Genomic DNA, 12,502 nt, shown 5'->3' with positions numbered 1-12,502 from the left:
CCCCCCCCAGATTTGTGAGCTCTTTCTATCTTAGTCATATGACAGTGTCTTTTAGTCTGCACATCTTTATTGAAGTGCTCAGTGTAGGTAAAGGGGGCTTTGTTTTTTTTCTCCAAAGGCTTGTAAATTGGATAATAAAGTAATCTGAATGCCACAGAAGAAACACCAATTTGTAAGCCAGTCTTTCTGAGAAATCTTCAGGGTTTTTACATTTTTGCATGCTTCCTTTTCATATGGTATACTTTCCTTTATGTTTACTTGATTTTATTTAAAATAAGTCTTGTGTTAACCAAACTCCAGAAAATATTAGAGGTTTTGCCTAGACTGTCAACTCCCCCACCCTCACACACCTTTGCATATCTGTGTTTAATACTTAGATAACTATAGTATATACTTTTTCTGTGGTAATACTTCACATATACAAGTAGCATTTGCTTTTTTGGAGAGAAAAATGTTACTTGCAAGATCCTATTTTATAACGTATTGTGTAAGTCCAGAGTTTCAGCCCTGTTAGTCTGGTGCGTGTAAGTATATACATAAAGGTAGGTACTAATTTTTCCAAATAGTTGCACATCTTTGAATTAGGGAAAAGCAGGAGTATTACAGAAAATGTTTATGTTTAGTTAGAACACTAACTACCAAATGATCATTTTTAAATGGTTCTAAAGGTTCTTTGTTTTTTTAGATATTACTGTGAAAATGTAAAATGTGAAATAATTTTACAATTAAATTTAAAGGTTTTGATTAATAATTATGTATATTTTTAAAGCTATTTCTCTCAAATCTTGGAAGCACATGGCCCTATGGAAATTAATGATAAGTTATTAGTTGGAGAATACGAACATTTTCCTGAAGAAGCTCAAAAAATTGTAGAAGATGCAGGTGGTTTGAAGTCTTTTCTTCTGGAATCCCTTCGTTTCGTTATGGTGGATAATGTTATTGGCTTAATGAAGCATGCAGTTCTTATTAAAGAAATCACAAATGGAAATGAGATAAGAGATAATGAAGAGGGAAATTATATAGGCTGTGATATGCAAGAAAATTCTTCCCAGAACAAGCTACAGTTAAATCCAGCTGCTAAGGAATTCAAACCACTATCATACGCTAATCAACCTCATATTTCAACCTCTGCTGACATAACAGTAGCAAGCTATGAGACTCCAGAATATTTGTCCTATTCTTTACCTATTTCCTACAGATCAGTGCATTTTTTGCATAGTCAGAATACTAATACCGCAGAAAATGAGTCATCCTTTTCAGATGTTTTACTAGACTGCTTTGATTCTAAAAATCTTGATATATCTTTGCCTCAGACTTCGCTGGGCTATCAGTATGAAAGAGTATTGCCAGTGACTTCTCAAATGCCTCTCACTTCAAATTTTGCCAAGCAACCTACTTATATTTATGCTGATCGTGTAGCTCATCAGGATAATAATGAATCAGCAATTTCAGATGAAAAATATGTCTCTGGCATTTTTATACCAACTGAAATACAAACATACGAAGACCCTCAGTGCCTACGTGAGAACTCGGATAACGCAGTTTATGAAGACAATTTTGCTGTTGCAAATAATACGAATGAAGCTGAATACGACATACTGGCTATTAAGATGGAAAAAGAAAGGAGAGGTTTACCTCTAATGAAAAACAATCCTCATRCAAAGATGATAGCTGTTCAGGTAAGAAAATAAGATGGGAAAAATATTTGTGGTGTTTTTAAATGATTAATGAAAATGTCCAGTGTCTTTCACTACATTACTGTTGCTGTTGAAAATGCAACTCATTGTTGAATTATTTCTTTATGACTTTCTGAAGGGTTGAATGGTGTATGGAATTTAAAGAGCAAATATTCAAGAAATACCTCAAGCCACCCAAAACACTGTATTTAGCATTCTCTACTACTTATCACCCCCCCCCCCAAGGCCATGACTCAGTTTGGAAAATATTAAGGTGTTTACTAGATGGAGAACAACTTTAGGGCTTCCAGTGTGAGTTGCTGACAGTTTTTATAACTACTCCTGTTTTTCATCTGTAATTCTTTAAAGAGGCAGTCACTGAATTTTGTTATGCCTGAAATTTTCAGAGATCTTTGAACCAGAATGAAAGAGGGACCTGGTACACATCAGTTAAATTTAGTTTTAGAGGTTAGGGAAAGCCCTCCTGTGTCTTCATTTTTTCTTTTTGGAACTGTTTCAGCAATTTAACTTTTACAGTCTTTGAGCATTTAGCCATTCTGTACATTCGAGCAATTGCTGGCTGTTGCTTCCCTCCTGGTCTCGCAATGACTGCCCAGCTGTAGCATGAGTTCAGGGTGAGACTCTGCACGCTTCCCTTTTCCCCCTTCCCTTCTGCAGGCAAAAACCAAAAGGCTCATCCTGCAGGCACAGGAAGCCCTGCTGGACGTGCTCAGAGGGGCAGAGCAGGGCATGCAGCTGAACGGAAGAGGGGCTGCAGCATTCACTCTTTGATGGCACCCCATAGTTATATGAAAATGCTCTTCAGGTAGCACAGGAAGACAATGGTCACATCCAAATTAGTTATTCAAAGCCTATCCTGTTAACTCAAAATGTTTTTGAAGATATAGATGTGGCACACATATATTTGTATGAGAGTTTATCCAACACGCTAGGGGGATTATTAAGGAAAAGTTCCTCATTTTCATTTATTTCTAGTCATTAGTGGAGACATAGCTGTTACAGCTATAAGATAAATTTATTTCTTTCCAAATTATATCAATGCTAACATGTTTTTTCAAAACTTGTTTTGTGTTATATTTCTTGACTTCAGAGTTTTCATGAGCAGTTCCTGATAATTAGTTTCCCATTATTCTTGGAAGATGATTTTTATTACTTGGCTGACTGGGCTCATAAAATGGGGTTTCTTTTGCCTTCTTGAATGCATGCAACAAAGTGAAAACTCTTGCCTCTTAACTGTTTAATGCATTTTGGTTAATGGAGCTCAAAAGGTCACTAAGCAACRGGTGCTTTTCTGCTTGCAACAGTGTAGAGCAAGACATTTAACATAYGACTGTGACTTGTAATAGCTTATTAGATATGGTAGCAGAATAAAGTGGATGTTATCACATCTTTAATATGTTGCATGATTAGACTTCTAAAGTTTAGCTCTTTCAGGAGGTCCTTGTTAGGTGGTATTAGAGGCAAGCAAGCAGGACTCTGGAGGTCATTGATTCTAGTCCCTTCTGAGTGGAGGCACTTGAGTTTTGGAGGCTCCACAGAACATCCYCTGTGAGCTGTCAAACAATGTTTTTGCAAGTCTTAAGCTTTCAGACATCTAGAGCGCAGCTGTTTTTTAAAGACCGAGAACTGTCTATAAATGCCTCATGGTCAATTAAATTAGAGAAAGACTGGGGAGGGGGAAGTGYTTCCATTATAGATTGAAGCCCATTTTGCAAACAGTTGCTTAATTTCTTATTGCATTATAGATAAACCTACTTCAAAATGGTGGATTTGTAAGACTGTAGGTTAGGTCTCCTAGGCCCTCCAGAACAGAGCAGCTGACCTACTAGTTGCACATGTAGACAGGAGAGCTTCTTAATTAATGATTCTTTGTATTCTAGGTAAATCGTGAAGTAGCTGATAGGGAAACTAATACCTTGCCTTTTCATCCATTTGAAATGCAACAAGTAAGTAACCTATGTATGCGTTCACATTTTTCATGAAGGCAGTTAAAGGAGTGCCCAAAAATTTAGTAGTGCAAAGATAAAGTTCTCTGCAAATGAGATATTTTGACAGATATTGGAGGGAAGGGGGATTTAGCCCTTCATGTTGGGCCATATTCCTTAATGTTCTCCTTATAAACTTTATGTAGGTCCATTAAAAAAGGTGGCTTTGGAGCTTTTTTTTTTTTTTTTTTTTTTTTTTTTTGGAGCTATTTAGATGTTAGAGTATGTTTCAGGGGAAATTTGGTACTTCCTCTCAAAATCCTGAGTTTGATTAAATTTTCCACTTGGGCATACAGACAGCTCAGACTGTTGTTAATGTCAGTCTTCTGTCTGTATGAGGAGATGAGTGAGGATATACGGCCTTCAAACTCTTCATATTCCATTAATCTCAGACGTGAATGTTCATTTCCTGAACTGTATTCAAACTGTTACACAACTTCCTCTGAAAAATTCTCCAGATTTTTGAATCTCAACTGACAGTAGACTGTTCATTTTAGACGTGTCATGAATGTTTGCCACCCTGTGGATAATGACTATTAGATTATCTTTCATAACTTAATTTATTTTCAGGGAGATATTCTGCGTATGGAAAAAGAGCATCAGGTATTAAAAGAACAACTTAAAGAAGCACAGGAAAAATACGAACAGTTACAAAGCCGAAGTTCAGAGGAAATCAGTGTTTTAGAAGAGCTATTAAAAAAAAGCATTGAAGAAATTGAGGTAACATTTTTATTCATGCAACAGTTTGGTTAGCAAAGACAAACTGCAGTGAAGAAACCCCCCTGCTGAGTTTTAGATTGCTTGTGAGCAATCAGCTGTATTTTTGAGACTTAAATGGTAGTCCTCACCACCATGAAGTCTAACTCGGCAAATCTCAAAATTTTTGTCCGTTTGCCATCTTAAGAACACAAACACATAGGTGATTGGTTRCCTCCATCTAGTGGACAGGTATTGGTTTTGTCTGAATCCAAGGAACGAAAAGCACTACTATACTGCTGAGCCTTCCACCCTTCTTGAGGAGAAGGGGCTCTCGAGTAGAAAATATTTGATTTGCTGGGACTGCTAACAGGCTTTATGTCCTCGAAAAAGCCTGGGAGCAAGAATAGACAACCCAGACAACACTGTCGGCCTCGTATCAGTTTATTTGCCTGAGCTGATTTTAGAGTTAATGGTGTATGTGCTACAGGTTATTCGTTTGTCTGCGTAAGGGAGTTTTCCCATAAAAAAAATTAATTCAAGTGAGGCCAAAAGCATTCCCCACACCCCCTCTCTTTATACTTTAGTAACATTCAATCTCACTCTGTTTGTTTCTTCCTTTCATCTGTGTGTTGGAGTAAATCCGTGCACTGCAGCTTGGAAGCTCCCCAACTCTAGCTTTAAAGCTGGATGTGAATAGCCTGGCAGACTTTCATGTAGGGGGCAATGGAGTCTCACATCCGTGTTTCTGTATGAGTATTTACTAAAAATGGAAGCTCAAAGTTTGAGCAAGCCAGGATGGGTGAACTTGTGCATGGGTGATGTAGGTGCTTGTGTTCTTACTTGGTGATGCATGTTTCCAAATGATGTATTGATGTGGTGGTTTGTAAGCGGTTATGGCAGCCATGTGGATTCACTGCTGTCGTCTTGCTCTGTTCCAGCTTCCCAGTTGTTAGTACTGATCCAACAGACTTGTGAGCTGGATTTCAGTATGCATGTGTACATAACACCGTGAAACTAGGTTTCTTGTTTTAGCTAATTGCAAAATAGGGTATTACATGTTCTGAAGCTAGCCACGTAACTGAGGTTTGCAGGTAAGCATTAATGAGTGTGCTGCCTGTGCTAAACACCTGACCTAAGAGTAAATTAAGCACTAGTTCAACTCTTACTGTAAATTTCACTGGCTGTGGTTTTGCTTGTAAGTATAAGCAATCTATTCTAACCTGCACTTTAGTAAAATAGTCTTTCAGAAATAATGTTTTCTTACTTTCTGCTTTTAGATATCAAGGAGTGAACTGGAGTGGCTTGATCAAGATTTAGAAAAAAAAAAGAAAAAATGGCAACAGGAGAAAAAAGAAAATCAAGAGAACTTAAAAGCAATAAGGCACACAGCCAAAAAGCACACAGATACTAATGATATGTAGGTACTAATTTTGAATACAGATCTACATTACTTTCCCTTTGCTTGCTTTTGTTTTTTAAGCAGTAGTAAATAATGTTGTTACATCCAAGACTATAAGTTTCAGTATTATCTGCTGATTCCATAGATTACAGCTAAATAATAAATAACTTACTAAATTTTTCTGATATAAAAGCATGAAAAAAACCACTGAGTAGCTGAGTGATGTATGCAGAGTGAAAATTCAACTTTGTTACCCTGATTAYGTCATTCTGAAAATGAGTTAAATACAGTTCTTGGATTAGTGCTGCTGTTAATAGTGGATCTGCATGCAGAAGAAGTTACTAATCCGAATAATAAACAGAACTCCATCACTATTTAAGATCTTCCTGAGGTTTTCCAGAAATCCTTCAGATCTTAACTGCTTTTTCACTTTTCTCCTTCATGACTTACTATTGCCTCCTCACCCTACTTCCTTTACTGCATTATGATCAGCCTTAAATTTTCGTTGCTCCCTTCCTTCTCCTGGTGTGCAGTCAACTCAGCTAAACTCTGATCTGCACCATTTTGTTCCACGTACTTTTTGTTTCTTTTGCCACATACCGGAGAGTCATTCAGGGATGCATGTTTCCTCCTTTTCTAGTCCTGTCATTCATTTCTCAGATTGAAGTGAAGACACAAGAACCCCATAGCTCCATATATCTACTCCTTTTTACTCCTTCACCATAAAACAGAAGTCTACAGGGCTCTCCTTGGAAATCTGATCACTAATATCAGTGTGTGAGTCCCATCACGACCCTGTGTGCAGCAAACCCAGCCGTTCCCTTGGCAGTTGGCTCTCTCTGGCCATGGAGGAGCAGGAACGAACTGCGTTCAGCTTCCTGCCAGTCAGTAAGCATCCACAGCATCACGTCACTAGCACACTGAGAAATTAGGCATGTGTCATTTGAGGTGGATTATCAGCAGATTTTTCCCAAAATATTCCAAGTACTTCAGAAACCTTTAACCTAATCACTGGCAGTATAACCAACTAGATGCTTTATCACCCTAATAGGCTGAAATAGATACCTGTCTGCTTCAGTATTCTCTTTTTTGCAGTTGTAGGTAAACATTTAAAACAGTTTCCTCATAACTGATGAAACTGATTTACTTAGCAGTACTTTTTCTAATCAGATTTGACAACTCATCCTGTATTTTTAATGCCCTCTTTCTGCTTACAGACCCCTGAGAAGACTTCTGTCCTTCAATGCTGTTCTAATATCTTTAGTTTTAGTTGGGCCAAATCATTCCTGAAAAATGATCAGGCTGCATTTTATATTAGTTACTTCCTGCTTAATTAGGAGTTCATTTATATACACTTACAGTATTGAACAGCATATAAATTAGATGTATAGATTTACTGCATAACTGTCACTATGGTTAGAGGGGAACGTGAAATTTATTTGCTGGTGAATGTTTTCAGAACATGTTTAATAAACGTTTGGTTACTCTAGGTATTCAAAGAACATTGATGAGAAAGAAAAGCAGTATAAACTGTATTTCAATACATATCTTGAGACCAGGTAAAACTCTTTTACCTTTCAGCAGTATTTACATTTTTCTACTGACTTGTTGTTATTAGAGTTGTCTGTTTTACTCTGAGTGAATGCATAGAAAAAATAAGCACTTAAAAAGTAAACTAACGGAGTGAGAGATATGGGTTACTTAACATAAGTAAATGTTATTTCCTTTTAGATAGATATTTAGAATATAAAAAAAAGGCTTTTCAAAATACTCCCATGTATTTGCTTTGATATATGGTACTGTATTTTAGAACACATTAGAAGTTGTGTGTGGTACAAACATACTGATGTATGCAGCTAGGATCTTTGCACATCTGTAGTTCTAAATGTACATAAATTTATCTAAACATCTTTTTAAAGTTCTTTATTTGCATGTATTATACAGTCAAGGTGTCATTTACAAATACGTTCTTTATATACAATGCTGAGAACAATAAAACCTGGAGTATTCAAGGTCCTCTAAGATTCTTACATTGTACAGTAAAATGTGATTAAGAAATGGCAAGGTACTGCCCACGGAGCCAGCAGTATGGCTACCTGAGCGCGATACTGTGCCTGAAGCTACAAGCTGTACAATATAAATGCAGATGCATAGAACTGCCATCATTTTCAATTATTACTCAGCTGTAAACATTAACCAAATATTTAACCTTTTTTTTATTTCACAGTAATAAATTTGCTAATGAGAAAGTAAAGCTGGAAGAACTTATAAAAAAGAGCCAAGATGACTGCCAGGAGTGTGTGAAAAGAGCTGTAACAGCAGAGGTACAAGCAAAAAAAAATCCTAAAACACTTTTGCTAGAGCCTGGGTCATTTGCACTGGTAGGAGGTGGGGAATATGACTGGTGAAGTCTTATTTAATGAAGACTTTTTGCTTTTAAATAGCTTCTAAGACTCTTTATAAGTATACATCAAAAGTGATAAATATTGACAACTGCTGTTTGTGAAATTACCCTGCAAAATTTTGCAGATCATCAAGGCACATTATTATTGGTTAGTACTAGAAGTGCATAGAATGAATGCTTGGGGCATCTAGTATTGCCCCAAATGAAATGCAGCTAGTGATTTACAGTTTAATGCTTATCCCCATTACATATATGATTAGATTCCATTTGTAAGAATTAACCAAAGGAAGATATGAATTCCTTGTTAAAAGTAAGTCATGATTAGTGAATATATAGTTACCTCTGTATCAGGTAGAATCAGAATTCAACAATTCACTTGAGTATTTCACTGAAAGGAAGGGAGTACTGATAAATATCAAGATCTCTGCTAAACAGTATATTTTATGTTGGAAATGTTTTGAATGAACAACTGTTTCCTTTTATGAAAGGTTTGAAGGCTGTCATACCTGCAATAAGAAGTTTTTTACGTTCAGTTAAAGTGACTGTAGCCTTTGTTATGCTCACAAAGGCATGCTGGTGTGCTTAATTCTACCTGAAATTCCTCACCATAGGAACCTACGTGTGTAAATGGATGTTGCACTCTGTATCATCAAACTATTGTTTGATATGCTTATTGAAATCTAGCTTGAGGTTTTATTCCTTGTGCTATAGTAGTGCTTTTATTGCATTTTTAAAAAAATAATAACATTTTGTTGCAGGTATCAGTACTCAAAAACTGGAAGGAAACTGAAGTATGCAAGCTCTACAGCATAGCTGCCAATGCAGAAGCAACTCTTAAGGTGTTGAAGTCAGGGGGCAGGTATGGAGAATTTACACCAGCAATTTCAGTAGCACTACTTACTAAATGAAAGTAACTATTGGATGATTAATCATGATTTTTTTTAACTAGACAAGTCAGTTTTGCTGAGAGTGATGCTAGCCTGAAAGGTACATGAAAATGCTGTAGTCAAATATAACTTCTTTTGTTGGTATGCTCTCTCCCTCTTACTAAGTTGAATTTTTTTTAGTCTTAATTTACCAAGATGTGGGGTACTTAAAAAGCAGCAAGCTTCTTGTCTTATTCTTTATTAGCCTAGAAAGATCAGGTTACTGGTAATGTTCCAGTTATGCCCGCCCAGTATCGGTGGGAAAGGGCTGCAATGTAAATGGAAGAGGTGGAACAAATCTGCTGGGCATGCAACAAGGCTGCTTCCCTCCTGCTGAGGAATTCGCTTAGCCCTCGGAATTACGTTTGTCTTAACACATATTGTGTACCCTCTCTCTGTCTTGATTGCCCCAACATATTAATTTCTGTTTGAGGAGTCCACTTATAAGACTGGATAGGAGCTAAGTGCCAGTAGTTTAACTAACTTTAAGTTAAAATTCCTTGCAGTCTTTAACTGTGATTTAGCTTGTAGAGGAAAAAACTGCTGTACTAAATCCATTCGTCTTGAAAAGAATGGGAATGTTGGAATTTAACTGAAAACCTGTATGTTTCAGCAGCTCAGCGTCAGTATTACCTCAGCTGAAGTCACAGACTGATTCTTGGGAAACATTTATTTCAAATATAAAGAAACAAGTGGAAGAAGTAGAGGTAAGTCTTGATTTCTCTTACCAAACCAGTAAATTGAACTTTGTCTTGGGAATTAGAGAAGAACAAGTATCTTTTAAATAATTTTGTATTCCTCTTTTTATTTTTTTATTTATTGTTTTTAAAGCTTCAATAGCTTGTCCTCAGAGTATTGGACAGCAGTTTTTTAATGATTAAAGAAAGTTCCAATAATAAATGCTGATTATTAAAGTATGGTTAAGTTGCAATTAATGGCTTAGATTTTTATAAAGGCAAAAATCTGTTCTTTATAGATGTTGCTTCAAAACTGATTCCCAGATTAACAAGTCCAATCAGTCAGTTCTTTTGTATTTCTTGGACTTCAGAAGTCCATGCAACTTCTTTAAGCATAACAGAAAACTCGCTATAAAGAGTGAAGATGTCTAAAATGTCCACGTTAAGTTTTAAGAACTGGAATTGAATGTGCATACACACTCTGTTTCCCAAACCCTTTCAAGCATTAATGCAAGTACTTTAATAAAGATATGTTACTATATCAAATTGTAGCCGTACTTCTCCATTTAAAAAGAGCTTAAGTTAATGCTAATTTGGAGGGTAATTTGTTTTCCCTTTGCAGACTCAGTATGAAGAAAAAATTCAGATGGTGAAAAACGGTGCACTAAACTGCCTCACTAAAATGGAAGCTGCAGATCTTTCATCTCCTCCCAGTGTCTTAGTATGTACCTTATATTTGATAGCAATGTGTTTCAAGGCTATTAAGAAGTTAAGTTTGCATCAGCATGGCTATCTTTTGTATGAAATGTACATTAGAACTTGAATTTGCAGTTGTGAACAAAAAGTCACCTGGTTCTCCATATGGCCGGATAGTGGCCTAAAGGAAAATGTGACAGCAGATTAGCATGATGGAGCCCAATGAGAAACAAATCACCAAGTCCTTTTAGAGGCATAAGTTGCTTAAGGTTAACTTCAGAATGCTTCATATTCTATCTGAATTAGGACTAATATTTTTGGATATCATGACTTTCTTGTAGCACCAAAATCCTTTGAGACAAGGCCTCATTACACCAACGCGTGTAACTGATTGTGGATGCCAAAATTAACTTCTAGTCATATCTGTCATGAGCTAGATGGAGTATAGCCATTTATGGAAATTAATCTATAATGGCTACATCCCAGATAAATACTATTAAAAACATTTTCTTTGTGGGCCAGGAGTCCCACAAATGCTTTGCTCAAATTGTGTCAGTTACTTCCACACTGTGCGTGACTGTTCCTTGGTGCAAGGACAAAGTCAGTACAAGTCGTACTCTGCTAAGTATGCATCAAGGCAAAATACTTACAGGCAATATAGCTGCAGTAATGATGCTGGTAACCTAAATGCTGCCATTCACTGACAGTGAAGTTRAAACCAAGGCACAGAGTTCCTGCACAATCATGAAGACAGATAACATTCAGAAACTGCTGTACCCAAAAGGGACAGTTTGGAATAAGGACAAAATTGTTCAGTCATCTCTCAAAATAGGGGAGATGTAATTGATACTGTAAGTAAAATGCATTAATAGCACATATACACACAAAATACCCAAAGGCATCAAGAAATACCATACAGGAAACATTCTTCCATAAATGCATTTTCTGTAGAAAGTCGTGGGTTTTTTTTTCTTTCCTTTTTCTTTTGGTATAATTTAGACCCAAAGCTTTGTTCTAATACTGTGTATTTATGATTGTTACTACAATTTTTCTGGAGTTATACTAGTAATAGTTACACTTATGCTCTCTTGCATACCTTTCCTTCTCCACTTATTTCTAGGTATCCTCTTTCTCCTTATGGTACAGAATTCTCAAGACTCTTCTGATAAGAATATGTAAATACTCTTAGTTATCATCCTTAGGTTGCCACCAATTTGCAGGTTGGGGAGGAGAGGTGTGGAGGGTCATGACAGGGTTAAACTGGTGGAAAGTTGCAAGTAGCAAGCAACAGGAGCCTCAGACAAACGTACCCAAGGACACCGGTGCAGCTGGGAAAGATACATCCTGAGAAAGTACAGATAAACTAGCAGAAGCCAGTGGGAACCAAGGTTAAGGGCAAGACAGCTTTTCTAAACAAGTAGCAAGGTAAAAGACATGATCGCTGCGTGCGTGATCGGTGTAATGACTGGCTCCCTGTGACATAATCTGCATGATGATTGGCCTAGCAAAGTGTATCTGTGAAACCGCTGAAGCAGCTAACTCTTTAAATATGCTCAGAAACAAACAATAAATGTCTCAAGATGCACCATGTCTTGAGTCCGTGCAGTCATTCGCTACAGAGAGGAAGTTTGATTCTCTTGTTCTGCATTCAGTATCTGTTTTTACTACAGTGATAACAAGGATAACTTTTTGGAAGAGATACCTCTATAATTCTTTCAGCTTCAAGAATTTAGTAGGTATATACTGAATCCAAATGAAAAATAATGATGAAAAATCCTTTCCTTCTTGACTGCTTAATCAATTCCACCTTTAAAGCTTAGCACTTTTTTATACACAAGAAATAGAATCTGATAAAGCTTAAAAAGCTTAAGGGTCATCAAAAATAAACTTAAAGCTAAGTACTAAGTAATATGGAAACTTGTAAAAACTAATCTCTCAGTTTTAGCAGTTTGAGACTGCTCTACTTTGTAATGTTTCAGTTCATCCTTTATGTATTCGAATTGGCAAAGCTAGATTGAT

General features: G+C 36.6%; 1 protein-coding gene across 15 annotated transcripts in view; it reads left to right on the top strand.

Moving 5' to 3' along the window:
- The window catches only part of TTC3 (tetratricopeptide repeat domain 3), a 68,667-nt gene that overhangs the window by 45,552 nt on the left and 10,613 nt on the right, over window positions 1-12,502 (top strand). For 11 of the 15 annotated variants that reach the window (XM_026077690.1, XM_026077687.1, XM_026077688.1 and 8 more), the window contains 9 exons: window positions 770-1,679; window positions 3,578-3,643; window positions 4,253-4,402; window positions 5,659-5,798; window positions 7,271-7,339; window positions 8,008-8,104; window positions 8,943-9,043; window positions 9,724-9,817; window positions 10,410-10,508. In XM_026077690.1, the coding sequence (XP_025933475.1) occupies window positions 770-1,679; window positions 3,578-3,643; window positions 4,253-4,402; window positions 5,659-5,798; window positions 7,271-7,339; window positions 8,008-8,104; window positions 8,943-9,043; window positions 9,724-9,817; window positions 10,410-10,508 (1,726 nt within the window). Of the gene's footprint in view, window positions 1-769; window positions 1,680-3,577; window positions 3,644-4,252; window positions 4,403-5,658; window positions 5,799-7,270; window positions 7,340-8,007; window positions 8,105-8,942; window positions 9,044-9,723; window positions 9,818-10,409; window positions 10,509-11,603; window positions 11,793-12,502 lie in introns of those variants that run through there. The other 4 variants (XM_026077698.1, XM_026077697.1, XM_026077685.1 and 1 more) reach the window with 4 other exon arrangements.

Source organism: Apteryx rowi, unplaced genomic scaffold (assembly GCF_003343035.1).
Source record: "Apteryx rowi isolate R43461 unplaced genomic scaffold, aptRow1 scaffold_46, whole genome shotgun sequence".
NCBI classification, from domain to species: domain Eukaryota; kingdom Metazoa; phylum Chordata; class Aves; order Apterygiformes; family Apterygidae; genus Apteryx; species Apteryx rowi.
This window is presented reverse-complemented; position numbering and strand designations above follow the sequence as displayed.